Source organism: Lutra lutra, chromosome 10 (genome assembly GCF_902655055.1).
Source record: "Lutra lutra chromosome 10, mLutLut1.2, whole genome shotgun sequence".
NCBI classification, from domain to species: Eukaryota; Metazoa; Chordata; class Mammalia; order Carnivora; family Mustelidae; genus Lutra; species Lutra lutra.
The window spans coordinates 98240516-98268096 of record NC_062287.1 but is presented as its reverse complement, the minus strand read 5'-3'; the positions used below and the strand labels follow the sequence as shown (position 1 = coordinate 98268096).

At 43.5% G+C, this 27581-nt stretch overlaps 1 protein-coding gene across 2 annotated transcripts; it reads left to right on the top strand.

Annotated features, from left to right (window-relative positions):
• The first annotated feature begins 948 nt into the window (after window positions 1–948).
• On the top strand, window positions 949–21635 carry MTCH2 (mitochondrial carrier 2). 2 transcript variants are annotated; one of them, XM_047690614.1, is made up of 13 exons: window positions 959–1202; window positions 4180–4264; window positions 4424–4530; window positions 11225–11251; window positions 11833–11895; window positions 13245–13302; window positions 13561–13612; window positions 14025–14084; window positions 15616–15709; window positions 16781–16828; window positions 17565–17632; window positions 19563–19638; window positions 21426–21635. In XM_047690614.1, the coding sequence occupies exons 1-13, from the start codon at window positions 1116–1118 to the stop codon at window positions 21510–21512; spliced, it is 912 nt and encodes a 303-aa protein (XP_047546570.1). In that variant the 5' UTR covers window positions 959–1115; the 3' UTR covers window positions 21513–21635. The 2 variants fall into 2 exon arrangements, with proteins under 2 accessions (XP_047546571.1, XP_047546570.1); XM_047690615.1 differs by lacking the exon at window positions 11225–11251 and having other exon boundaries at window positions 949–1202.
• The last annotated feature ends 5946 nt before the right edge of the window (window positions 21636–27581 follow it).

Here is a 27581-nt window from a genome sequence, read left to right as displayed (position 1 = left end):
CCTGGCTCCCCAGTCACACCGGAGTTGGCTTGAGATTCTCTCCCTTGCTCTCTGCCCCTCCCTGCTCAAATACATACATACAAATAACCCTGAGAGGTAGGTAGTAGTGTTATCCTTAGATAGAAAAACTGAGTAACAGAAGATAAAATGTTTTCTGAATCACTGAGATACAAAGGAGAGCCAGGAACCAAAAGCATGTCTTCTCCAGGTACCTCATTCTCTGAGCCATGCTGCACCTCCCTAAGCTACAGAACATGTGAACTGGAGGCTGAAGGGTTAAGGACGTTGCTTTTTTTCCTTTTGCCCTTTATAGCCTGTAGCCTCCAGGGCACTGAAGTATTTGTTCATTCATGCAATATTTACTGAACACCTAGTATGAGCCAGGCGCTAAATAGACAACAGTGAACAAAGGCTGTCCCAGTTCCTGAACTCACAGAGCTTGCGTTCTGGTGGAAGGCACAAACGAATAATTTCAGACAGTAAGTACTACCAAGCGACGTGGTACAAAATAAGGGGCAGGTAAATTTAAATAGAGGTCAGAGAAGCCATTTCTGAGAAGGTGACATTAACTGAATGAATGAATAGCAACTTCCACATTAATTAATTGTTCAGTATAAGACGTAACTAGTTTTTGCTGGCCATTAGGTTGTTTATGGTTCCGAATACCCTTGTACCTTATGTTGCAGATGCTCAAAGGGCAAGTGGTAGAGGGCAAAGCATAACAGAAAACCCTCTTCAATTCTTTTACTACTCTGACCTTGCCTTTCCTGTCAGGGTCACACCCCCCATTGCCACGCCCATTCTTCTCCATCGGACGTTCCAGGCCTGCGCAAGCGCAAGAGAAACTGCCATTCCTAGTGGAAGGCGCTGATCCCACTATAGAACGCATGCGCCCCTGGCCTGTAAGCCCCGCCCCGACCCCAGCGCCGGCCCGCGAGCGCCTGCCGTTTCTCGGGGCGGGGCGGTGGGCGGGGACTGGGTGGGGAGGCGCGCGCCGGTGCGTGCGTGCGCGCGCGCCGCGGGCGGGCCAGTGAAGCCGGCGGTCCTGGCACGTGATCCGGGAGCGGCTCGGTCGCTTGGTGGCTTGGTCTGTCTGTCCGTCCGCGGGTGCCATCATGGCGGACGCGGCCAGTCAGGTGCTCCTGGGCTCCGGCCTCACCATCCTGTCCCAGCCGCTCATGTACGTGAAGGTGCTCATCCAGGTATGAGTCGTCGCCATCCCCTTCCCCGCCCGGCGCCTTGTTCAGTCGCCGCTGCCCTCGGCGCTTGGCGATCGGCTCCAGCCTTCCGGGCCTCTAGTACCCTGAGATGCTGCTCCTTCTCTGCCGCCTCTTCCTTCCCCTTAAGGACAGCTTCCACGGCCCGCGGCTCTTCTTCCACTGTCCATGGGCCTTTCCCAGGTCTCGCCTCCTGCCAGGCGGGGAGGCCCGATCCTTTCTCCGCAGCCAACTGCCGTCCTGCCCTGCCTGTCCTGGTGGCTCTCTGAACTTTTGTTTTTTCTTCCCTGAGGTTGATCCTGGCCAGTTGCCACCTCGAGCTTCCCAGCCCTCCCCTCCAGTCCCCTCTGAAATCAGCATTCACCTCCTCCGCCCCAAACGCAAGACAGGAAATCTGTTAAAGACAAATTTGAAATTCGAGGGGAGCCAATACTTTATTAGCCTTTTTTTTCTTTCATTTTTATTTGCTACTGTTAATGCTGCTATTCTGTTCCGAGATTTTAGCACCAGATACCCAGGTAAACACAAGGAGCGCATTCAGAAGTGATAATGAAGTGGTTGCTGATTCAAATTTCGGAAGGATTCACTGAGCTCACTGAGCGCTCTCCAGCAGCAGCCCATGTGGCTCATGACAGCAAAAATCACCTCTGTCTGAGCTGGAAATAGTTCAGATGAAAGAGTTCAAGCATTTATGTTAGTTTTTGATCTACTGTGAAACAATCCTTAGATGGTATTTTATTCACAGGCAAGTAAGCCAGGTTTTAACTAGTGATACCCTATTCCATAGTATTTTCAATTGCCTTTCCAGAATTCCCTGTGATGAGCATGCCATTCATTTTTTTAAAACCTTTGTTGAAAGTTGACATAATTATGTCATGCATAGTCCCAAGGAAGGAGCAGTTGTTAGAACTCCTGTCCTCACTTGTCCTGCCTTTCTTTCAGAAGTATACACGACACTAGGGAGAGCCACATTTCTAAATCTTGAGTTGATACTTCTCTAAAATATGTGTTGCCAGGTTGACCCGTTGGATTCAGATTCCATATGTAAAAGCCCACTATAAATTAAATTATTTTAATTAAGAACAAAGACTTTGACTGAAATGTGCTGTGACGTCTAAAACAAAATTGGCACATTTGTAGTTAGATGGTGTCTTGAGGTGACGTTTCCCAATAAATCTGATATGAGCCCATTACTCAACTTCTTCAGGGGGCAGGGTTTCGTAGTGACATTGAGAGCTCTTGCTTCAAAAATTTGAATATCCTTAACCCTGTTTACACAACTTCTGTGTCACCAAGTGTCTTAAGGGTTTTGGTGTAATTTTTAAATACTCCACTATTTTAAAAATAGTGGTATGGTAACACTTTGAGGGAGCTCAGGAATTATTTAATTGAACAGGTTAAGAATTACAGCAGTAGCGGATCAAAGCCAAGTCTTATGTCATTCATTCTCTCAAGTTTCCCATTACTACTAAAAATGCTGAATGTATTGTAAAACTAAAATCATAATCATTAACTGTAAAGTGTCCTTCATTAGATTGTTAATGAAATATGACAGTCTGCTTATTTAATATGGATTTAGCTTATAAATATTTCCCACATGAATTATCCAGCGCTCTCTGCATTTGCCTTTTGAGTGTTTCATCTTGCTAGCCAAATACGAAGTTGATGGTAGCTTAGTCTTCCGTTTTGTTCAAATATAAAAAATGCATTCGGGGCGCCTGGCTGGCTCCGTGGGTATAAGGGTCATTTAATCTCTCAGCCGTGAGTTCAGCCCCACTTGGGTGGGTCAGTCAGTGCAGTGTCCCAACTCTTGGTTTTGACTCAGGTCATGATCTCAAGGGTCGTGAGATTAAGCCTTGCGTCAGGCTCCATTCTCAGTGCCAAATCTGCTTTAGATTCTCCCTTTGCCCCTGCCTGCCACCCCCTTCCCTAGCTCATACATTCTCTCAATAAGATAAACGAGTAAGTCTTTTATGTAGGGATTCTTGGGTGGCTTAGTCAGTTGAGCATCTGCCTTTGGCTCGGATCGTGATCCCGGGTTTCTGGGATCCAGTCTCGCATTCAAGTCCCACATTTGGTTCCTTGCTCAGCGGGGAGCCTGCTTTTCCCTCTGCCTCTTGTTCTCTCTGCTTGTGCTCACATACTCCCTCTCTCTCCCTCTCCCTCTCCCTCTATCAAATAGATAAATAAATCCTTTTTAAAAAATCTTTTTTTGGGGGGATGCGTGGGGTGCTTGGGTTAAAGCCTCTGCCTTCGGCTCAGGTCATGGTCTCAGGGTCCTGGGATCTAGCACCACATCGGGCTCTCTGCTCAGGAGGGTGCCTGCTTCCTCCTCTCTCTCTGTCTGCCTCTCTGCTTACTTGTCATCTGTGTCTGTCAAATAAATAATAAATAAAAATCTTTAAAAAAAATTGTTTTTAAGTGTTAGGTTTGCTTTAGAAAGGTTTTTTTTTTTTTTTAAGATTTTATTTATTTATTTGAGAGAGAGAGAGACAACATGAGAGGAGAGAGGTCAGCGGGAGAATCAGACCCCCCCCCCCCCCCCCAGCAGGGAGCCCGATGCGAGACTCAATCCAGGGACTCCAGGATCATGACCTGAGCAGAAAGCAGTCGTTTAACCAACCGAGCCACCCAGGCGCCCCTAGGAAGTATTTTTGATAACTCCTCAGTAAACTGTAGCTTTCCTAACACAAAAGTTCCCTTATTTTATATTCAGTTTTATATTTGTCCATCTCAGCTACATGGTTTACTTTGTAGAATTTGAACCAAAAGAAAGCTTGGAGTTTATTGAAACAAGTCTTACCAGTTGACAGAATAAGAAACTGACAAGGATGATACTTCATGATTGCCTTGGAAAAGATACACTACACTGCATTTTCACTAGGGTTAAAAATTAGAACCTTGCAGCCAATACATTTTGGGGAATATTGCTTGGTATTGATATATTCTCTTGTTTTTGAAGGTGGGATATGAGCCTCTTCCTCCAACAATAGGACGAAATATTTTTGGGCGGCAAGTATGTCAGCTTCCTGGTCTCTTTTGTTATGGTAAGTGTTTTTGATTTATTTGGAATTTGGAGGACATTGAGAACGGTGTTAGGTAGGCAGGAGTTATGGAAAGAAAAGATCTAGAAAGCCTGTTTACATGACATTTCTATGTAACCCTTTCTTCCAGCTGGAATTTAAATCTCTGACTTGTGTTCTCAGCTCAGCACATTGCGAGCGTCGATGGGAAGCGTGGGTTGTTCACAGGCTTAACTCCAAGACTGTGTTCAGGTGTCCTTGGAACTGTGGTCCATGGTAAAGTTTTACAGGTAAGAAAATCAAGTAATCTTCCCAAAGATTTCGATTTCTTTTTATGCAGTTTGTTTTTCTGACCAAGAGCAATTTCAAAGATATATTTAAGACCAGGTCCTTTCTTCTCTTGAAAACATTTACTTCAAATACCCATTCTTAAGTCTTCCCTGGAATGCAGAGGGAATTTGTATAAAATGAAGTGATAGATTTTGATCTGCAGTTTTTCTTCCTCTAAACCAGTCATTCTGAGCAGAAACACTTACTTGATCTCCTGTGTAGCTCATTTTATTTCTTCAAAGAAGGAAGGAAGCTGATAGAAACACATATTTCTTTCTGGAGTTATTTTCCTCCTATTTCTAACATTACCGCTAGTGAAATGTTCTCTGTTACAAGCTTATTTTTTATGTATTTATGTATTTATTTATTTATTTTTAAAAGATTTTTATTTTATTTATTTGACAGACAGAGATCACTAGTAGGCAGAGAGGCAGGCAGAGCGGCGGGGTCGGGGAACCAGGCTCCCCGCTGAGCAGAGAACCCGATGCGGGGCTTGATCCCAGGTCCCTGAGATCATGACCTGAGCTGAAGGCAGAGGCCCAACCCACTGAGCCACCCAGTTACCCCTTATGTATTTATTTTTAAAAATATTTTATTTATTTTTAAAGTAAGCTCCACTCCCAGCGTGGGACATGAACTCACAATCCTGAGATCACGAGTCGAATGTGCTATGGACTGAGCCAGCCAGGCACCTCAGAAACTTGTTTTTTTAAAAACTTAACAAGGGGCACCTGGGTGGCTTGGTGGGTTAAAGCCTCTGCCTTCGGCTCGGGTCATGATCCCAGGGTTCTGGGATCGAGCCCCACAACAGGCTCTCTGCTCAGCGGGGAGCCTGCTTCCTCCTCTCTCTGCCTGCCTCTCTACCTACTTGTGATCTCTGTCAAATAAATAAATAAATAAAATCTTTAAAAAGAAAAAAAAACTTAACAAAAGGAACGTAAAAGTCAGGATAGTGGTTATCTGTGGGGAGAGAGAGGGGGGAAAGGGATCATGCATGGGGCTCAGAGGTAATGGAAATTATTTTCCTTGACCTGGATCATGACTACATGGATATTTGCCTTTTAATCATTTATTCTGTTTTACATTTGTATTTTATGCACTGTTTCTGCTAATGTGTTATGTCACACAAATTTGGGGTTGGGGAACACCTTTTTTTTAACCTCATCAAAGTACACATCAGGCTTGTGGTTACTTTTGGGAAGTGGGGGGAGAGATGAGAGGTGGAACTTCGGCTGTCTGTTTCTGTGGCGTTTTATTTTAAGAAGGCCAGAGCTCTGAAACAATAGGGGCAACTGTTAAACATGTTTAGCCTTAAACTGAGATCATGGATATATGTAAGTGAATTATTAATTTTTCTTATGTTGGCAGTGTTTCCTAAAATGTTTGTTAAAATATCAAAGTTATGTGGTGCCTGGGTGGCTCAGTTGATTAGGCGTCTGCCTTTAGCTCAAGACATGATCCCAGGGTCCTGGGATGGAGCTTATGCTCTCTTTCTGTGAAATAAATAAATAAAATCTTAAAAAAAAAAAAACACCCAAAAAACCAAGGTTACATTTCTTTCTTTCTCACGGATCCTCTTGTTTTGCCAGCTTCTTTTCACCTCAAATGCCAAAGCTAATGATTCTGATGGTGCTGGTTTCTCAGTTTTACCAATTACCACGTAGGTCAAACAGAATGGCCCTTTATTGTATTTATAAAGGTGTTATGAATACAAATTCTGCACCACTTAGAACAGTCCATGGGAAGGTATTTAGCGTGAGTGTGGTGGAGAATATAAAACTAAGGGATTTCTGGTTCATTATTCTGTCTCCTACTGGCACCAAGGTATGTTAGCCTCTGTGCTCTTAACTCTCCAAAAATGTCACAACAGGGGTGCCTGGGTGGCTCAGTGGGTTAAAGCCTCTGCCTTCTGCTCAGGTCATGATCCCAGGGTCCTGGGATCGAGCCCCGCATCGGGCTCTCTGCTCAGCAGGGAGCCTGCTTCCCTTCCTCTCTGCCTGCCTCTCTGCCTACTTGTGATCTCTGTCTGTCAAATAAATAAATAAAATCTTTTTTTTTTTTTAAGATTTTATTTATTTATTTGACAGATAGAGATCACAAGTAGGCAGAGAGGCAGGCAGAGAGCGAGAGGAGGAGGCAGGTTCCCTGCTGAGCAGAGAGCCTGATGTGGGGCTCGATCCCAGGACCCTGGGACCATGACCCGAGCCAAAGGCAGAGGCTTTAACCCACTGAGCCACCCAGGCGCCCCAATAAATAAAATCTTAAAAAAAAAAAAATATCACAACATATGCTAACCAAATCTATGTATTACTATCAACCTAGGTAATACATCAAATGTATTAAATTCCAATTGGTTACTAACTGCTTATTAAGCAATACTTGGCACAGTCCTTCCTTTACTTTTGTAGGCTTTTTTTTTTTTTTAAAGATTTTTTATTTATTTATTTGACAGAGAGAGATCACAAGTAGACAGAGAGGCAGGCAGAGAGAGAGAGAGAGGGAAGCAGGCTTCCCGCTGAGCAGAGAGCCCGATGCGGGACTCGATCCCAGGACCCTGAGATCATGACCTGAGCCGAAGGCAGCGGCTTAACCCACTGAGCCACCCAGGCGCCCTACTTTTGTAGGCTTTAACATTAACCGAGTTCTAACGTTTTATCATCTGATGAGCGTATCTTGATTTTGTTAAAGTTTCATGATCTAATTGGCTTAGATTTTTTTAAAGTTTTTATGTGAATTCCAATTAGTTTACATACAGTGGAATATTAGTTTCAGGTGTACAATATAGTGGTTCAGCATGTCCGTACAACACCTGGTGCTCATCACGACAGCCACCCTCCTTAATCCCCATCACCCATTTCACCCATCCTCCCCCTCCTTCTGTTAACCATCAGTTTGTTCTCTCTAGTTAAGGGTCTGTTTCTTGGTTTGTCTCCCTCTTTTTTCTTTCCCTATGATCGTTTGTTTTGTTTCTTAAATTCCACATATGAATGCTAATTGGCTTAGATTTTAAATTCTCTTCAGCCCTCTTTGATTTCTGAGTGGGAGAGGTTCTCTAGTAGTTGCCTCACATGGAAGCTGTTTCACCCCCAGTCATTTCATTATTCTTTACACGCATTCTTTTTTTTTTTTTTTTTTTTTTAAGTAAGCTCTTTGCCCATTGTTGGGCTTGAACTCACAAGCCCCGTGACACTGAGATCAGGAGTTGCATGCTGTACCCACTTTACACTTACTCTTCTTGTCATGCCTGTGGGCCAGATGTGGAAACTTGCAGGTGACCCCTGGGTCTGAGTAATGGAGTCTTAATGGGCCCAAGCTTTCGGTGGATTGATGCCTGGCCTTTTGTCCCCAGCCACACCCTCCCCTGGGCCCAGTGAAATTGTTGCCATTGCTTAAGTGAGCTTAATGGGAAGGCATCTGTCCCGGAGTCAGCTGGTTTTGTGTATAGACTTAGACCAAAAGTGAGACCAACTGCTTGAGAACAAGTTCCTTTACCTACAGGAAAAGTAAGCTCGAGTGGAATTTAGCAGGTGCCCTGAATATGTGTTTACTTGTGGCATGACAGGGAATTGATTCTATACTTACTATCAAAAGCAGCTTTTTGGGGGCGCCTGGGTGGCTCAGTGGGTTAAAGCCTCTGCCTTCGGCTCAGGTCATGATCCCAGGGTCCTGGGATCGAGCCCCGCATCCCATCGGGCTCTCTGCACAGCCGGGAGCCTGCTTCCTCCTCTCTCTCTCTGCCTCTCTGCCTACTTGTGATCTCTGTCTGTCAAATAAATAAATAAATAATCTTAAAAAAAAAAAAAAAAGGCAGCTTTTTGCATCAGGAAAAAAGACCAGTTCAGGGTTGTTGAAATTGTTATAGCCGTTATGAGAAAGAGTTCTGTATATCTGAACAAGAATGAAATTGAATTCTGTAAAAAAAAAAAAAAGAAAGAAATTGAATTCTGTTCAGAATAATGTAGAAAGGACAGGTAGGAAATTTTACTAACGGCAAAAAAAGCTAAGTCTAGAAATGAGCAAGAATTTTTAAGTACGCGAGAAACTGAAACTATTAGAATTACTCTAACTAAAGACCTGGAATTTGACCCCAAAACATCATTTTGCTTGGTCTTGAAATTTGTTCTCTTTGTTCTGAATTTTTTTTTTTAAAGGTTTTATTTATTTATTTGACAGAGAGAAATCACAAGTAGGCAGAGAGGCAGGCAGAGAGAGAGGGGGAAGCAGGCTCCCTCCTGAGCAGAGAGCCCGATGTGGGGCTCGAACCCAGGACCTGGGATCATGACCTGAGCCAAAGGCAGCGGCTTAACCCACTGAGCCACCCAGGCGCCCCTGTTCTGAATTTTTTTAAAAAATCTTTTTACAGAAGAAAGTATTGTCTTTTTTTTAATCTGGTAGGATTAGTGGCTCTATTGTCTCTGATTCTTTCTATTTCACCTATCCCATCTTCTGTTTCTAAAATATCCCACAAATAGTATTTCCTCTTCCATTATAGTCTGAACTCTGGCAGTATTCAGTATTTTGGAAGAGAACAGAATCTTCTCTCTTGCTTGTTTTAGAAACAGTCAGATACAAACAGAAAAGTGAGGCAATTTTAGCTATTCTGACTTGGCACCAATTCTCTGTTCTTTTGTACAGTGAAGAAAAGAGCCTTGCAGTAATTTGGTATTGGTACTACTTTTTTTTTTTTTTTTTTTTAAGTGAGGTAAAATTAGTACATAACATTTTTAAGTTTCAGGTGTACAGCATTGTAATTTGACATCTGTATTTTACAAAATGATCTTGTGGTTAACATTCATCACCATACATTTGACCCCCTTTCCCCACTTTGCCCATCTTCCATCCCCTTCCCTTCTGGTAACCTGTTCTTCCTGAGTTTGGTTGGTTGGCAGGTTGATTTACAGTCCACATGTGAGTGAAATCACAGCTTTTGTCTTTCTCTTTCTGATTTATTTCACTTAACTTGATACCCTCAAGGTCCACCCATGTTGTCACAAATAGCAAGATTTCAGGCGCCTGGGTTGCTTGGTTGGTTGGGTGCTGCCTTTTGCTCAGCACATGATCCTAGAGTCCTGGCATCAAGTCCCGCATCCAGCTCCTGGCTCTGCGGGGAGTCTGCTTCTACCTCTGACCTTCTCCCCTCTCATGCTCGCTCACTTGCTCTCTCTCTCTCTCAAATAAATAAATCTTTTTTTTTTTTTAATGGCAGTATTTCTTTTTTTTTTTTAAATGGCTGAGCAGTATTCCATTGTGCTTAGATACCATAATTTCCTTATCCATTCACCCATCAATGGCCATTTAGGTTGTTTCTGTATCTTGGCTATTATGAATAATGCTGCTATAAACATCAGGGTGCATATATTTTATCAAATTTAGTGTTCATATTCTCGAGAGGTGGAATGGCTGGATTTTATGGTCGTTCTTTTAATTTTTTTTTTTTTTTTTTTTTTTTTAAGTAAGTAATCTCTATGCACAGGGTGCCTGGGTGGCTCAGTTAGTTAAGCATCTGCCTTTGGCTCAGCTCATGATCCCAGGTTTCTGGGATTGAGCCCCACATCAGGCTCCTTGCTCAGTAGGGAGCCTGCTTCTGCCTCTCCCTCTGCCTACTACTGCTCTTGCTTGTGCTCTGTCTCTCACACTCTCTCTCTGTCAAATAAAACAATATTTTTTTAAAGATTTTATTTATTTATTTGACAGAGAGAGATCACAAGTAGGCAGAGAACTGATCCAGGGGTGCTGGGATCGAGCCCCATATTGGGCTCCCTGCTTGGCGGGAAGCCTGCTTCTCCCTCTCCCACTTACCCTGCTTGTGTTCCTTCTCTCGTGTCTCTGTCAAATAAAATCTTTAAAAAACAATAAAAAAATAATCTCTGTGCACAACATGGGGCTTAAACTCAGCCCCAAGATCAAGAGTCACATGCTTTACCAACTGAGCCAGCCAAGCACCCCTATGATAGTTCTTTTCTTAAAATTAACTTTTTGAGGAACCTCCATACAGTTCCACAGTGGCTGCACTAGAGTACATTTCCAGCAACAGTATCGGGGTTCATTTTCCTCCACATCCTCCCTAACACTTGTTATTTCTTGTCTTTTTGATGATAGCCAATCTAACTGGTGTGAGAGGATATCTCATTGTGCTTTTGGTTTGCATTTCCTGATGATGAGTGACGTGGAACATCTTCTCATTTGCCTCTTGGCCGTCTGTATATCTTCTGTGGAAAAGTGTGTGTTCACATTCTCTGCCCATTTTTTTAATCAGGTTGTTTGGCAGTGGTCCTCCTTTTTCATGAAAAAGCCATGAGGCTTTTTCCATAGCTTTAATGTTAGGTTCTGTTTTTACCAGCTTATCTCTGCTAAATGTGTATGTGTAGTAAATAATGCCCTTGGATTTTTAGTTTTTGGTTTGTTTTCCTATTTCTTCTTTTAGATAAGAGTTTTCATGAGCATCCGCTTGTTCCTCCAGCTGGCCAATATATCAAACTTAGCAATGAGATCATCTTCGAGACACTTCTTTCCAATTAATTGGAAATAGAAAGTATTGGAAATATGCAGCCCAAAAAAGGAAAAAGCCAACGGTTTTATTCTCATTTTATGTCCTCTCTCAGTGACACTATGACAGCTCTAATCATCCTTTCTTTTCTTTTCTCTTCTTTGTAGCATTACCAGGAATGTGACAAGGTTGAGGTATGTTGGAGCTGATTTGTATGCACGGGCCCATTTCCCTTGCAAGTTGTTATTGCTCTTTGGTCTTTTTTCAGAGAAAGGACAAGCAGTCAGTTCCCCTTTCATCTCAGTGAATGTTGGCATATAGGATGGCCACCAGTTTGAATAGTTCGATTTAAAACCATCAAGATATGGGTGCCTGCCTGGCTCAGTCGGTGGAGGGTACAACTCTTGATCTTAGGGTTACAGGTTCAAGTGCCACATTACATGTAGAGATTACTTTAAAAAAAAATAAAACCTTTAGGGGCACCTGGGTGGCTCAGTCTGTTAAGTGACTGCCTTCGGCTTGGGTCGTGATTCCATGGTCCTGGGATTGAGTCCCACATCGGGCTCCTTGCTTGGCGGGGAGTCTGCTTCTCCCTTTGCCCCTCCCCCTGCTTGTGCTCTCCCTTGTGCGCTGTCTTCTCTCTCTCTCTCTCTCTGACAAATGGATAAATAAAATCTTTAAAAAATAAAGAACAAAACCTTTTAAAAAATAACAATCATATCAAATTAAAAATAAAACCACCAAGATACCTGTCTTCTTTCATTTTGATTTCCAGGATTTAGGCTCTGGAAATGTACAGAAAGAAGTCACACCTTCCTTCGACCAAGTTATCAAGGAGGTAAGAGACTGATGATGTCCTGTGCTGTTTCCCTCACTCACAATGTAATATGCAATGTGGCAGTTTGTGGAGTCAGGATCATCAGGCCCATGTGTTCAGCATTTATTCCAAATAAAATAGACCTTCAATTCAATTTGGGCTTTTCTACATGATACCATAAAAAGGAAGAAAAAAAAAAAGCATTGCTTTCTGTTTGGATTAGATGCATTTCAAGGAAACTAATTTTGTCCACTCATTTCATGTGTGAAATTGAAGAGGTTTCTACTGAAAGTCTTCTAATAGAGGTGTAAACGTCTGGCACAATTGTGTTTAAGTAGTGGCCTGCCCTTTGGTGTGTCAGATAACATCTATCAGGAGACGCTTTTACAACGTTATTCTGACTTGGGATTGTTCCTCGTACCCATTTCCCGTTCCTTTCCTCTGTCATTGGAGTTTGTTTCGTGCCTGACTTAATATTTATGGCTTTCAAAACCACTCTTTTATTTCTTAGTCTTTACATTGTTTTATTGTGTTTAGTGAGATCACAGTCTTCTAGTGAATGCTGCCTTCTAAAACACATATTCCAAAAGAAGCAGGTCTAGATGTCAGATGAATCAGCTTTGTTTTTGGTAAATTTTCTACTTTTTTTTAAAAGTAGAGGTACGTGTATTAATATGTTTTTGTGGTTTTTTTTTTTTTAACTTCACCCATCCTGTGACACGGGCTCTTCTCAGGACTATCATTGGCGCAGGGGCGAGGGATATCTTAACTAGATGACCGAAGGTGATGTTTAAATGCACAGATGAATAACGGACCTGCTGTCTTCACTACCTGCCTCCCCAGTGTTGTAATCTAATTTTCTCTGCCACTTCTTTACAGAGTCCTGGACAAGAAAGATAAACTAGGATAAATAGCGGCTCTAAGATACTGCACAGTTACAGGGTTGGGGTGGAAAAACTAGTCAGAGTGTCTCTGTTGGCACAGATTAAACAGAGCCCGACATTCGAATAATATAGATCACAGACTCTCTGAAATCACTCTCAGGGAGAAAGCAACTTAAAAATGGAAATACCAGGCCTTGTGGTTTTATCCCAGCTGGGTTAGTGTTTGCTAGCGAGCCTCTTAATCTTTGGATTGGTTGTTCCAATCTGTAAAATTGAGAAGATAACAGAAATCTGCTTTGCACGTCAGTTTTGAGAAGTAACCGTAACAGAACACTGAAACCCAGGAGGAAAGGTAAGAGAGGATAACAGTGTATTATTACACCGTACCACATTCAGGGCAAGGGTGCTGTGCCGCCCACATTACTTCTCGCAGGAATCCGAGTGTCGTCTGTTTAGGTTTCAGACGTGTGTGTTGATTGTTTCTAGACGACTCGAGAGATGATGGCCCGTTCTGCTGCTACCCTCATCACACATCCCTTCCACGGTAGGTTTACAGTTGGTGACTGAAATCTGATTTGTGACCCACCTTTCATAGCATGGGCTCTCCTGACCGCCTAGATAGGTTGATAGGGGAGTTCACTGAAGTGCCTTGCATGCGTGTTCTTTGTTTGCCTGCTCCTTTTGGCATTTGTCCAGTTAATCCAGAGAGCAAAGTGTTTTTAGATGGAAAAACTTTTTTCTTTTTCAGGGCTATCAAAGTTTATCTCGACATAATTTTAAAAATCTTTTCTCTGTTCTGCAGTGATTACTCTGAGATCTATGGTACAGTTCATTGGCAGAGAATCCAAGTACTGGTAAGTGTTTTCGTTTTTCCATATTCAGAGAGATCTTTTGAAGTGTTCTATATTTTAATGGTGCCTTAGAGTTTACAGAGCAAATTGAGAGATCATTTGTTCTGCACAAAAATGAACCAAAAAATGGTAAAATGGAAGACAATGGCCCAGGCAGGTTTAGGAACCTTCCTAGGATCTCAGAGTAAGTTGCAGAGCCAGTGAAGCCAAAATTCACCCTGACTCCATGTGACTGCACCCTTGGGTAGTCCTATCTCCACTCCTGTCTCCAAATTCAGCTGTCTTTGCAGAGTGAGAGTGGCAGAAAGGGAGGGTGGGGTATAAATTTCCTTGTCAAAAGTGATCATTGAACAGTTTTTTTAATAGCTCCAAAATAATCTTCATGTGTTTTTGCCTTTCCATCTTCTGTACCTAGTGGACTTTATGATTCCATAGTAACCATCTATCGTGAAGAGGGCATCCTAGGATTTTTTGCGTAAGTAAATTGTTGATTTACGTGCGCAGTTATTTGTGGGGGTGGAAAGCTTTAATGAAAATCAGGACACGACTCATTGTTTAATCCTTGGAGAAAATGTACTCTCGGGGTTTACTTCATGTGACACTCTGTTAAAGCCCCTCAGACTTAAATTCTGTTGTAAAGATCCCAGACTTTGCTACTGGACATCTAAAACATTGGATATGAGGGTTTTGGTTTTTGTTTGGGGGTTTTTCATTTTGTTTTCAATTCTGTTAAAATTTTGTTAAATTCATTCCAAGTTTCTACCTTTATAAGTTCCTATTGTGCAGTAGATAAACTAAAGAAACTTAATTTTTGAAAAATAGGAAAATGATCTTCCTTATCCTGAGAGTAATACATTTTTGCAAGGCCGTATTCACTCCCTTGGGTTTCCTTTGGAAGAACTTAGAGTACCACTCTCGTTCTTCTTTTAATAACGAAAACTAGAATGGTCCTCTTTTATTTTCAGAGTATTGCCATGTAACTGGGATTTTTTTGTTTGTTTTTTAGTTTTTTTGGAGTATGATAGCCTGGGAGGGGGGGCCCCCTGGCTCACTCAGCTGGTAGAGCATAGCTCTTGATCTCAGGGTCTTGAGTTCAAGCCCCATGTTGGGCATGGAGACTACTAAAAAAAAAGAAAGAAAGAATAAGTGAATAAGTAAATGGTCTAGGAGATAGGATAGCTATTAAATTCTTACTTTAGAAATTAGAAAAAGTTGGTGCTCTGGGAAGTTCATTTGCTCTGGTCACACAGCTGATAAGTGATGGACATGGCATTTGAACCGTAGTCTTCAGTCTGTGGGGTGATGTTCATCCTGCTGTGCTGTGCTGCATCACCTCGGCCACTTAGGCCCTGGGAATGTGTTTTTTGACATCCCTCACCCATCTCTGTTTGAGCCATTCTCGTTCTGTAATTTTGTAGTCATTTTCGGCCCTGTCAGATCTGAATATCAAGTAGCTTAGCCAAAGTCATATTTAAGTCTCTCCAAAACAGACAGATTTTTTTCCCCCCTGCTCATAGTTCTTAATAGTTAGGTGAGCCCATTAGGTGAAGCTTTGAGGGCATATAGCTGGCCTGCATTTGTCAAATGGGAATGAAAGTCGTTGGAGATTAACCTCAAGTACAGTTAACATTAACTAGAATGAACTAGTCTGTACTAGATTCCAGCATTTGTTGTCTTTTTTTTTTTTTAATTTTTTTTTTTTTTAATTTGACAGAGATAGAAATCACAAGTTGGCAGAAGTAGGCAGAGAGGCAGGCAGAGAGAGAGGGAGAAGCAGGCCCCCTGCTGAGCAGATCAAGCCTGATGCGGGGCTTGATCCCAGGACCCCGAGATCATGACCTGAGCTGAAGGCAGAGGCTTAACCCACTGAGCCACCCAGGCGCCCCATGTCTTTTCAGTTCTCTCGAAGACTTTGAAATCTTTCTTTGAGAAGTGTTTGTATTGAGTGGATTATCTTTTTACTGATTGTAGTTCTTGGCTCTTATTTTTCTTATTTCTTCACGTAGGGGTCTTATTCCCCGCCTCCTAGGTGACATCATTTCTTTGTGGCTCTGTAACTCACTGGCCTACCTCGTCAATACCTATGCACTGGACAGTGGGGTAGGTGTGATCTGGATAAGATGTGTTGGGGCTGACTTTATTGTATTCACTGGGAGGCTTGGTTAGCTTCACAGTAACATCGTGGGGCCCCTGGCTGGCACAGGCAGTGGAGCATGTGACTCTTAACCTCAGGGTCATGAGTTCAGACCCCAAGTTGAGGATGGAATCTATTTTAAAAAATGATAAAGTGGCACTTCATTATGTTTTTGCCAGACTCATTGTTACATGGCTAAGCACTGTGAGTCAAGTTTTGAAAGGCTAATGGGTTGACCTATACTATTTACCGTAGAAAGATGCACCTGAAAAAGTCCCTGGGGTAGAGCCGAGTAAAGCCTAAGAAATCTGTCCCTGTCTCTGTGCTGCCGCGGCGGCCTCGGTATTGATAGATGATTTTTGCAGATACTATGAAGCAGGACATAGTGTACCAAGGGTTATTTCGTACAATCTGAAACGTTAAAGGGATTCCTGGACTGGGCTTCTTAGGAACCTCAGCCTGGGAGGTTTTAAGAATTAGCCTTTCCTGGAAGCTGCGGGCCTCTCTGCACAGAGGCAGCCCCGTAGCATGGTGGAAAGTAGAACACACACAGGGAGGACTAAACCCACGCAGCGCGCTTCTGCAGTACGGAGGCTGGTCTCTGCAGCGTCTGGGACACAGCGGGGCGCACACAGAGGTAGTCACTTGTCCCTCGGATACACCATAAATGTTGTTTCCGGGGATTGGATTTCTAGGATGTGGGAAAAGGTTACCAGTCTCATTGCCTTTTTTTTTCTTTCTTTTTCTTTTTCTTTTTTCTTTTTTTTTTTTAATCCTGGGCCTATTATATTTGTTCTTCCGCCATCACATATTCTCCTGCGAATTTGTCTCTTCATGTTGAATCAGGTTGATCATTTTGTCCCCTGCCTCTTTAGGCTCATAATCAGTATTTTATGTTTTCATCTTGAAATAAATTTTCTGGCTGTCAAACTAAAAATTTAGAGATAGAATAGATTGAGATGGTAGGAGACAATTCGCCCTTAACATCATCTTAATTTTCTTACTCGTTCTAATATAGACTTTTCTTCCTGTTTTAGGTTTCCACCATGAGTGAAATGAAGAGTTATTCCCAAGCTGTCACAGGAGTGAGTTTTTAAAAATCCTCTTGACCTAGGGATAGTTGTGTTTTGTTTCATTTTCTTTTTAATTTCACCTGGGTCATGTGTTATCACTGCTTTAAGGCAACGAGATGTCTCAAAGGAGAGTCTCAAGTTTGTTAACGTCTGTCAGAGGCGAGAATAACCCAGAGTCCCTGCGTCACAGGAGCGGCACTAACAAGCCCACATGGTTTGGTCTATTTGGCTTTCAGGGGGGTAGGAGGGACATGTGGGCGTTTCTCAGCACATCCTGGCCTGCAGGTCTCAGGCCTGCTTCCCCCTTCTGATCTGCCCCGGAGAGCTTCACCCTCTTGAGTCATGTGGCGTCTTCTCCCTCTTGAGTCCTGGTATTTGACTCCCGAAGTAGCTTCCATCGTCTTTAGAAGGACATGCATAATTTCTTACTATCTCAGGGATGTTTTGAAATGCTTCATTGTACTTAATGGCGTTTACTTTTTCTGTTAAATCATGTCCTTGAGTTTACTTGAAAGAAGACTCAATCGCAGTAAGAGAAGCCTTCTGGTCTTCAGTTAAACTGTTGGATAATGGGGATGTTAGGAGGAGGTATCCTGTTCAGGCTCAAAAACGCATAATTTCTTCTTTCCTGGGATGCTGAGAAAGCAAAACCAGCGTTGGAGTGTTGACCATAGTGGGAGGCAGAGGAAGAAGAGACTAAAGATTCAGAACAACCTAATAACTTAGCTGTCTTTTTACCACTTTACAGTTTTTTGCCAGTATGTTGACCTATCCCTTTGTGCTTGTCTCTAATCTCATGGCTGTCAACAACTGTGGGTAAGTGCCTCGCATTTCTTATCCCGTTCACCTGACAGGCAGAGCAGTCCAGGGAGAGATTTGGGGAAGAAAAGTACAGTTGATGCCATTACTAGATTTCCTGAATTTCTACTCTCTCCGCTCCATGCACCGGCAACGGTATCAGCTTATATTCTAAGCAGCCCCCTCATATCCTCTCTTAGAATAGAGAAGGGCGCAAAGACTATTTCTCAAGTACTTATAGACAGTGTACGCTTGCCTGTGGTTTAAGTGGGATTGTGATCAAATTACTGGATTTCCACATCCTTCCCTGTTTTTCCTAGGGGCTGCATGGAGAAAGTAAGTTTTAAAGAAAGAAAAGTAGGAAATTCGGTTCCTAGAAATGTTCTTTTTTCTTTCTTTCATGGGAAGGTTCCTAACCTTTCACTGTATTGGTCGGGGAGGGTGGGTGGCGGTATGGCGTGAATACCGCTGATTGCCAGTTTCTAGATGCCAAGTGCCTGCACCACACTGAGCAGAAGTTTTGCCTCTTGCTTTAGTTCATTGTTCCAATATAGTCCCCGACACAGTGTGCCATTAGACCTGTCATGGTTTTCAAACCAGATGCCAAGCAAAGAGCCATGTGGAGTTTTAGACATAGTTGTCGTATTCCATATCCTGTCGTCTTCTGTTTGTTTTATGTCTCAAGACCCTGAGATCAAGAGCTACATGCTCTAAAATTCCAAATTACCAGTCACACCTGGGATTGGTAGGGCAGTGGCCACATTTTAGCTCAGAGCATACACGAAAGATGAGTTGAATGTATTATTATTCCTTACAGATTTTTATTTTTATTTTTATTTTTTTAATATTTATTAATTTGACAGAGAGATCACAAGTAGGCAGAGAGGCAGACAGAGAGGGGGGTGGGGAAGCAGGCTCCCCACTGAGCAGAGAGCCCAACACGGGGCTCTATCCCAGGACTCCGGGATCATGACCTGAGCCGGAGGCAGAGGCTTAACCCACTGAGCCACCCAGGCGCCCCGTCCTTACAGATTTTTAGGGAGGAAGTGATTCTGGGTTCTACCTGAGTAAAGCATGTGGTTGTCAGTTTTTAGGTTCTTTTGAACACTTAGGTTTTGTTTTTTGTTTGTTTTTTAAGATTTTATTTTTTTATTTATCTGATAGACACAAAGAGAGCACAAGCAGGGGGAGCAGCAGAGGGAGAGGGAGTAGCAGACTTCTCTAGTAATCAGGGAGCCTGATGGCGGGGCTCGATCCCAGGACCCTAAGATCATGATCTGAGCCAAAGGCGGACGTGTAACGGACTGAGACACCCAGGCGCCCCACCACTTAGTTTTTAAATCTCCTTTCTCTGTACTTTAATCACATAATTGCTATATTCTAGAATTATATTCATTCTCAAAAACCTGGGTGTTTTAGAAGATTCATAACTGGTTGAAGTTTGTGTTTACTTGTTTCAAAACCTAAATATGAGGGGTGCCTGCCTGGCTCAGTCGGGGAGCAGGCAACTCGATCTCAGGGTCGTGAGTTATAGCCCCACATTGGGTGTTGAGATTAGACCTAAATATGAGGGAGGGAAATCCTTTTTGGATGCTTTTTCTTTTCCTGCTCCAGTATAATTTGTTCCATTGAAACTAAAATCGCCTCTTGGGGAACTTTCTAGGTAGGAGAATATTTTGACCAAGATTTATCAAACTCTTGGGGCGCCTGGGTGGCTCAGTGGGTTGAAGCCTCTGCTTTCGGCTCAGGTCCTGGGATCAAGCCCCATATTGGGCTCTCTGCCTTCAGCGGGGAGCCTGCTTCCCTCCTCTCTCTGTCTACTTGTCAGCTCTCTCTGTCGGATAGATAAATAAAATCTTTAAAAAAAAAAAAAAGATTTATCAAACTCTTGAGAGAATGCTTTGGAAATGTTAATTTGAATGGCTCTTTCCCCCCGCCCCCGTTTCAGGCTTGCTGGTGGATGCCCTCCCTACTCCCCGGTATATACTTCTTGGATAGACTGCTGGTGCATGCTGCAAAAAGAGGTACTTCTTTCTCATTCTCTTTCTTTCTCTCTCTCTGTCTCCATTCTTCCCTCCCTCCTCACCCCTCCTCTCTCTCATACTTTATTTTATTTTGTTTTTGTTTGTTTTCTTAAATAATGTCTCTGGAATCCCAGGTTAATTTTTGTAGGTTGCCCTTTAGTTACCAGTTATGTACCCTTTACACTGTGCTGTATGTCACTCCAGCACAACAGTAAAGTGTGCTGCGTAGAAATATCAGGAGGGGTCATGAATTAAGAATCCCTAGATGTGACCGAGAATCCATTTGAGTGATCACATTCAAATTTTAAATAAGGTCTGGGTGGATGATTATCCTGGATGTTAAAACGATGGCCCCAATTTCAGGTTCTTTTTTTCTAACGTCACCTCTTTTTTGTAACTTCTCAGGATCTCCTTATATATTCGTGTGTTTTTCTCCAGTATAGTAGAGAGGAAACTGAGAAACGAGAGGTTGTTGATGACGTTCTTTGTCATAGTGATGATAATGGAGCTGGTCTCTTCTAGTCTTTTTAGAGAATGATTTTGTCCAGACTCCAGTTTCTTCTTTGTTATTGCTGTGAGGTATGTCATCTGCAACCACAAATTCTCAGTCCAGGCAAAGCTTTGTTAGGAACCAAAATAATGGGTGGCTGTGCACTAAATTTAACACAGGATCACATTAAATGGCCATCAGTTTTAAGCTGTTTTGAAGTGGCACACACTTTTTCAAACATTGTAGAAGATAGTGTATGAGGACTCTCTTTATCACGTTATATCATAGCACTGGCAATGCCTGTGAGAAAGGCCTCCGTTCACAGAGCTCAGGCTTCCCCAGCCTGACCTCCAAAAGAAAAGGCCTAAGTGCTCCTGTAGTTGCCTTTACCCAGCACCCATGCCAGGCAAGCCCCTTTGATCAGGCTGGAACGCTTGGATGATTTCCACACAGACCTAATGTTGATATCCTGGGTTTCATTCTGAGTCTTACACTTTTACTGGGCAATCTCCTGTTGTGGTCCCCATTTAAAAGGAAAGATAGACCTCCTTTCCCTACTTTCTAAGCCCTGCTGTAGGAAGGAAGCAGATAGAAAATGTATTAGGGTATCAGACACCTTACCTGGGGAGCAGTAAGTCCTCTAAGCGCTTAACACAACAAATCTTGATGGGGTATTTACTGTATATCAGGCATCACGCTGAGAGCCGCCTGTGTACCAGCTCCTGTAATCCTCAAAATAACCGTATGAGGATAGGTACCATTCTTTATCATCCCACTTCACATCTGAAGAGATTGGGACTTTGAACCATTCAGTAACGCTAATTGTATAACCCAGGGCTACCCAGCCTATATTTGTGGGAGCAGGATCTATGTGCAGTCTAAGTTCAGAGTCTGTCCAGTTAAGCTTACAGCATTATTACTCTCGTAAGATTTTAGAAGTATTTCCTAAAGCTGTGACCATTCCATTGAAAAGTAAATAAAAGCTAGCCCTTCATGAATGGTGGGACCATGTCAGCACCCTCTGTGTATTGACTCGTGATAACCTAGCTAGCAAGTGTCAGAGCCAGAATCCAAACTGTGAGTTCTGTGTAAGGAAGAGATCCTTACCTTACACATGTGGCAACATCGTAGTTGGCTTCCAGAAAGCTTAGCTGGAGCCGGAAAGGCTCAGTCTCACCCTGGCCCTTTTAGTCACGTCTCCAGAAAAGTGTCCAGATGCATCTCTCTGCTGATTTGGACTAGCTGACCTCATGTTCACACTAGACTTTATTTGTTTTTATTTTATTTTTTTTTCCAGGGAAATATGAGCCGAGGAAATAGCTTGTTTTTCCGGAAGGTCCCCTTTGGGAAGACTTATTGTTGTGACCTGAGAATGTTAATTTGAAGATGTGGGGCAGGGACAGTGACATTTCTATAGTCCCAGATGCACAGAATTATGGGAGAGAATGTTGATTTCTATACAGTGTGGCGCGCTTTTTTAATAATCATTTAATCTTGGGAAAATGGAGGTGTTTGGTGTCTGCCTTTTTTGTTGTTTTTATCAGCACTACATTATTTACCCCTGATGTTCCCCCTTTAGTTATTCTGAAATGGGACGTTTTTGCTCCAGACTCGTTCTTTGTAAATGGGGGTATTTTCTCAAAAGGTATAGTCAGGTTGTCATGTGATTTGAGTCTTAATTTTAAGGCTTTGTAAAACGTAGAATACATTCTCAAGAAGAAAGAAGTAATTCTATAAAATTTTAAGAAATGTAATAAGGTAAACTATATGGAAGGTTATGAATTACCTTTTCTTTAGTAGACCTTAAAACCTCAGCATCCGCCAGAATCTGCCTCCCAATATGTGCTTCTAAGCACGTTTGATTAACGCGGTCTCTCATCCTTGAAAAAGACAATCCATTGCTAATGACCCTGGAAAATCTCCACACAGGCTATCTGCTTCTTCAGTAATAGATGATTGCCAACAACAACAAAAAAGGGAAAATTACAGAGAACAACCAGGATTTGGAAAGCAAGCCTATTGGCTTCTCCCCCGCACCACCACGAAAAGAAATTGTCATATAAAATATGAAAAGTGAATACTGCAGCAATAGCCCCTTCTCTAAGAGCTAAGTGTTTGCCAGTCCCTAAATTGTATCATTATACATTTCCATGTGTATATAATATTTTCCGTACAGATTATCATCTTAATAATCTTCTATTCAGTTTTTATTTTGTTTCTTTGTTGTTGTTGCTGAAGGTAAGTAGTTTGCTTTTCCTTCCTAGTGACGCCCTTGGAAAGTGTACTTAAAACTTCATACCTGATAATGCACACATAGGTCCACGGGGCGCTTAGGATACTGACCACCTCGCATGTCATACCCTCAGGCATGTTAGCATTCATAGGAAGAAAAAAAACATTTTAGAAGGAAATCATTTCAACTCAAGCATAAAGCTCCTATTTACTCAGGCCTTTTAAAGCAGGTTCAAATGCTCGAAGATGAGAAAGCATATGGTTTCCCTTAAATAATCCACTGGGATTTTGCCAAATGAGCAAGCACTTAATTTGCCGCTGCTCAGATTTCTCTATCAAAAGAGCAGCACCTATAATATCAGAGTGAGCTTGCAGGGGTCTCCTCCCTCCCTCAGGGTTTAGGAATACAGCCTGAAGCTCATGAGCAGCCTACTTTGAAATGTCTTTGATTGTCTCTTACTTTGTCTCAAAAAGTAATGTAAATTTTATATTCCATTCAATATTATCTGCATTTGTTTTAATATAAAAATGTTTTGCATTACCCACTTTTTTCCCCTCCAAAAAAATCTTCAGTAAAGATGATCCAGGAAAATGTGCCATGTTTATTATCCTGTGGCTTCCGTGCTCATACATACCGGCCTATACCTAGTCGAGAAGCTTCTTGGACTGGAAGAACCAGTCTGCCACCAGAGGGCACCATGGCTTCGATTTTTGCCGATGCAAGTTGGGCCATGCAGGATTTTAGGAAGGCCTGGAATTTTTCTAAGTGCTGTCCAGTCAGTCTGTCTGACTTCTTCCAAGCTACAGATCCAATAAGGGTACTATACCAGTGGTCCTCCATGAACTTGTATAGGCTGTTAACATAATCAGACGTCTGAAGTTATTCAAGGGTGAAATACATGTAGGTACTCTTTAAGATCCACCTGCAAGAAATAATCCTGTGTAAGAACTTAGATAAGAATCGTCTAGTAAGCTGCACCTGTGGAACTGGGCAAGTGGTTTGCCGTGGCAGTGCTGAGCTGAATTGCCAGGAAATGGTCCCCCCAGAGTGTGATGGTCATTGAAGCCTTGATTGAAGAAAAGAATCTGGGGGTTTCTTACAGCTTTTGGAGTGGCTGTAAAAATAGGGCATACAAGCAGCCTTAGGGTGAAAGAAACTTTAAACATAGCCCTCTATGGGGCTCCTGGGTGGCACCGTCGGTTAAGCCTCCGGCTCTTGATCTCAGGTGTTGATCTCAGGGTCAGGAGTTCGAGACCCAGGTTGGGCTTCACCCTGGGCATGGAGCGTGCATTAAAGAACAAAACACATAACCCTATATTCCAGCTTCTTACTGAACCTAAACTCAACATTGGCTTTGCTATAATTTTCTACTCCAAAAATAGCCGCCTTTCCCTCTCTGCATTGAGATTCTCCCTCTATGGTGAGACTGCATCCTCATGCCCTCTCTCTCTGACGTCTCAGTCCTCCCGACCGGATGAGGTCCGCCTTCAAACCCTGCTCCTCCATGGCTTGTAATTACAGTACAAACTCGTCTGACAAAGTGGAAACTGCACCTGTTACTCACTGCTAGGTTCAGGGCGTACACAGCAATGGCATTACTTCTTTCTGATCTGAAAATCTGTGGGGGTCAAAAAATCTTATTTAGCCTTTTAAACCAGGCCCACCAAACATCAGCCTTTCTGGGCTTTAGAGAAAAACTAGCCTGTCACATCACAGCCCATGCAACTGGTCACTTTAAGATCCTGTGGCAGGTTAAGGGAGCAAGGAGAGAGAAAAACATTGGGAAGGAATGAAAGTAATGTCTGTCAAGCCTGTCATGTAAGTTTTAATTCTCAGAATCTTTGGTAGAGGAGGTATCCCTACTTCAGAAAGAAAGATAATTTAGGAATAAGGAAAATTAGTAATGCATTTAAAATTACATAGATGGGGCGCCTGGGTGGTTCAGTGGGTTGAGCCTCTGCCTTCGGCTCAGGCCATGATCCCAGGGTTCTGGGATCGAGCCCCACATTGGGCTCTCTGCTCGGCGGGGAGCCTGCTTCCCTCTCTCTCTCTCTCTCTGCCTGCCTCTCTGCCTACTTGTGATCTCTCTCTCTCTGTTGAATAAATAAATAAAATCTTTAAAAAAAAATAAAATTTACATAGATAATTCCGAGTTGGATTCACACTGGAGTCTTTCAAATCCAAGGTATGTTTTCTGTTTCGTGGAGGCTATGAAGTGCTGAGAAAAAAAGTAGCCAGTGAGCCAGATGATGAGTAATTCAGCCATCCAGGCAAAAAGGCCCGGCATTTTGAGCAAAGCAGTGAAGTCAAAAAACATGCCACCCACAGAGTAGAGTAGGATGGTCTTAGGACAGACCTAGTTCTTGACTGCAGGGCGACAAACTGGTGAAATAGCTGAAAGTAGGAATGATCACCCGTCGCTTCCCCAACCATCCTAATAGTTGATGCAGGTGAAAAGCTGAGTTACTGTATGGTGAGGATTCCTACGAGTACCTTCAGTCCCCGTGTGTGGACCCCCTGCTACCCTGCGGGGTTCACGTTTCTTGAAAGTGATGAATGTGTCAGTTCCTCTCGTGGATTCTTCTAGAACATCCCTGCCTATTGAATGGGTTCATTCAGGCCGCCTCCCTTAGTGCCATAGTGATTTATATCTTTGGAGGTTTTTGTTCTTGTTTTTTAGATGTAGACAAAGATGTGCTTTCTCTCCTTTGCAGAGATCCTTAGGCTTACCTAAGGATGTCCCATGCGACCTCTCGTTTTACTTTTTCTCCCTCTCTTGATCCCTCATCTTACTGTCTTTTCAGACAAGTGATCAGAATCTTGCGTTCTGGTTTCTGTACCAGACGAAAAGTTGTCATTGAGAGATTCTTTTGTTGCCAACCAAAAACTGCCCTCTTGGGGAAAAACATCTCTGACGGTAACAGCGATTAATTTTGTAAGGCAACTGAGAGTGTTTTCCTTCCAGACACCTCCGTGCACATGAATCAGCTCCCTTATCTGTTTTCTGCCTAAAGCGATGTCTGGAGGAGGACCCCTAGCAGCGCTTGTGTTCCATCTCCCCAGCAGGCCCTGCCAGTCTGCCGTGATTGCATGGCTGGGAGACAGAATCTTGAAAAGCCAATTCTTCCTTAGTCTCATAAGTGGATTCCTCTGCAGCCCAGGCCCCAGATGTCCTGCCTGGGACCAATTAGGCAGATTTTGCATGAAAACCACAACTGTTCTGGAACCAACTTATCGCAGCCCTGACAAAGAATGTTTGCAGATAGATGCAGATCCGTACCATACACCAAACTGTGGGTGAAAACGGTGCTTCAGAGAGTGGCAAGGGCAAGAGGGAGAGAAACAGAAGTAGGACCAGGACGTGCTGGTCAAGATTCCTCACTGTCCAGAGAGGGAAAGCCATTCATGGAACAAGGCCTGTCCTCCCAAAGTCCACAGCCAGACGACGTGTGAGAAAGCTTTCCAGCAGCACCAGCTCCGGCCTGCCAAGGCAGCTGGGAGAACGACTCTTCTCTGGTAATGCCACATTTACATGGAAAAGCTATTCGGTATGGCAGTTTATTTCCAGAGTAGCCTAAGGAGTCAGAGGTTAGATAAGGACAAGAGAGAAAGTACCTACTTGCTTTCTATCCAGTCTGGGGCCCTGCCCTTCTGGCGTCAAAAAGACTGGAGAGAATGTGCTTTGGCTGGAAACGAATGAGGAGGATGAAAACGGAAAGAACAGAGCCGCACCTCACTTAAGACTGCTCACCTCCCACTGGATCGCAGCATCCTGCCTTTCCAACCCTCTCCCCAGGGGCCCACATTTAGGGTTTGTAAATGCAGCGCTCCGTTATCAAGTGCGCAGCCTGCACACGGTCCTGTCTCGGGGGCCAGAGGGGACTGAAGGCATGTCCTCAATCCCGTCCCATGGTGCTGGCTGGGCAGCAAGGGAGGGGTGCAGCATGGCAAGGACATAAAAGCTAGGAATGTTGGGAGGATTAAATGGAACCATGTGTGGAACAGCAAAGCCTGGTCGGCTGAAACGGCCCTCCCCGAATCTCCGCGCTCGCTGTGGTGGCTTGTACAAGGCAGTGCGTGCCAGCAGAGGCTGAAAGCAAGCACCGTGGGACCCACCAGAGGGCACGCTCACATCCCTGCGGGGGAAACTCAGGGAAGACTTCATGAAAGAGTGGCATTTGAGTTGGTCTTTTAAGGACAGTGAGGATCCTGGGAGCAATTTCCAGCTCCGTCACTTAGCAGCCACATGAACTTGGGCAAGTTGCTTAATCGTTTGAAGCCTCGGGCTCCTCATCTCAAAAATGAGAATACTGCTTTTCTTATTGGAGTGTTAAATTTAGCACAGTGCCTGATGAAGTACATTTAATCGGGAGCTGTTGTTACTCAAGATTTAGAAGCGGGGGATAGTTGACGAGTACAGACAGTACGGGCAATGTCACGGAGTCAGCAGAGGCTAGAGTCAAGGGCAAGGAAATTGCATCTCCAACGGTGCTAACCTCTCAGAGCTGTACTTCTACCATGTGATAAGCACCCAGAACTGGAACTAACACGTAGTCCTCCATAAGCATTTGTGGCCTGAACGGACGTCGTCCTTCAGGATCCTCAGACTGAGTTACGTCTCAGCCCCTCTCACCAACCCTACCTGGATGGAACTTGCGTTCTCAAACCTCACTAAACCCTTCATCATGACCCCGTTCCTCAGACTAAAAACCCTGGAGATGACCTTGAGTCCTCTCTACCCTTCCCCCTACTTCTGAGAAGTCACAGCTGGATTCCCAGAAATGCCTCTGGACTTTGTCATCCCCGAACTCCCAGTGCCTGTCTCTGCTCGACAGCCTCCTCCTATCTTGTCTTCCCCTGGCCAGCACGGGCCAGCAGGCACGAGATAAAGCTGGAGAGCCATGGGCCCCCGGGGCTGCAGCCCACACCACCATCTTTCTCTGCCCACACCGGCTTCCAGCAAGGGATCAGACACTCCTGGTGACCCAGTTGCTTAAGATTCCTTGCCATTTCATCCTTAAATCCTTACACCCCGTGCCCAAGCCAGTCTCAGCTCTCCTACGACCTCCTCTGCGCTGCACATTTGTACCTACTAGCAGCTGCTCTGTGTTCTCTTCCACTGAAGCTTCGTGTGGGCGGGGCCAAGCTGAGAGACAGAGATATTTATAAGTACAAAGTGGGTGTAAACTTCTGCGGTTGCCAACGTTTTAAACAAGCCCA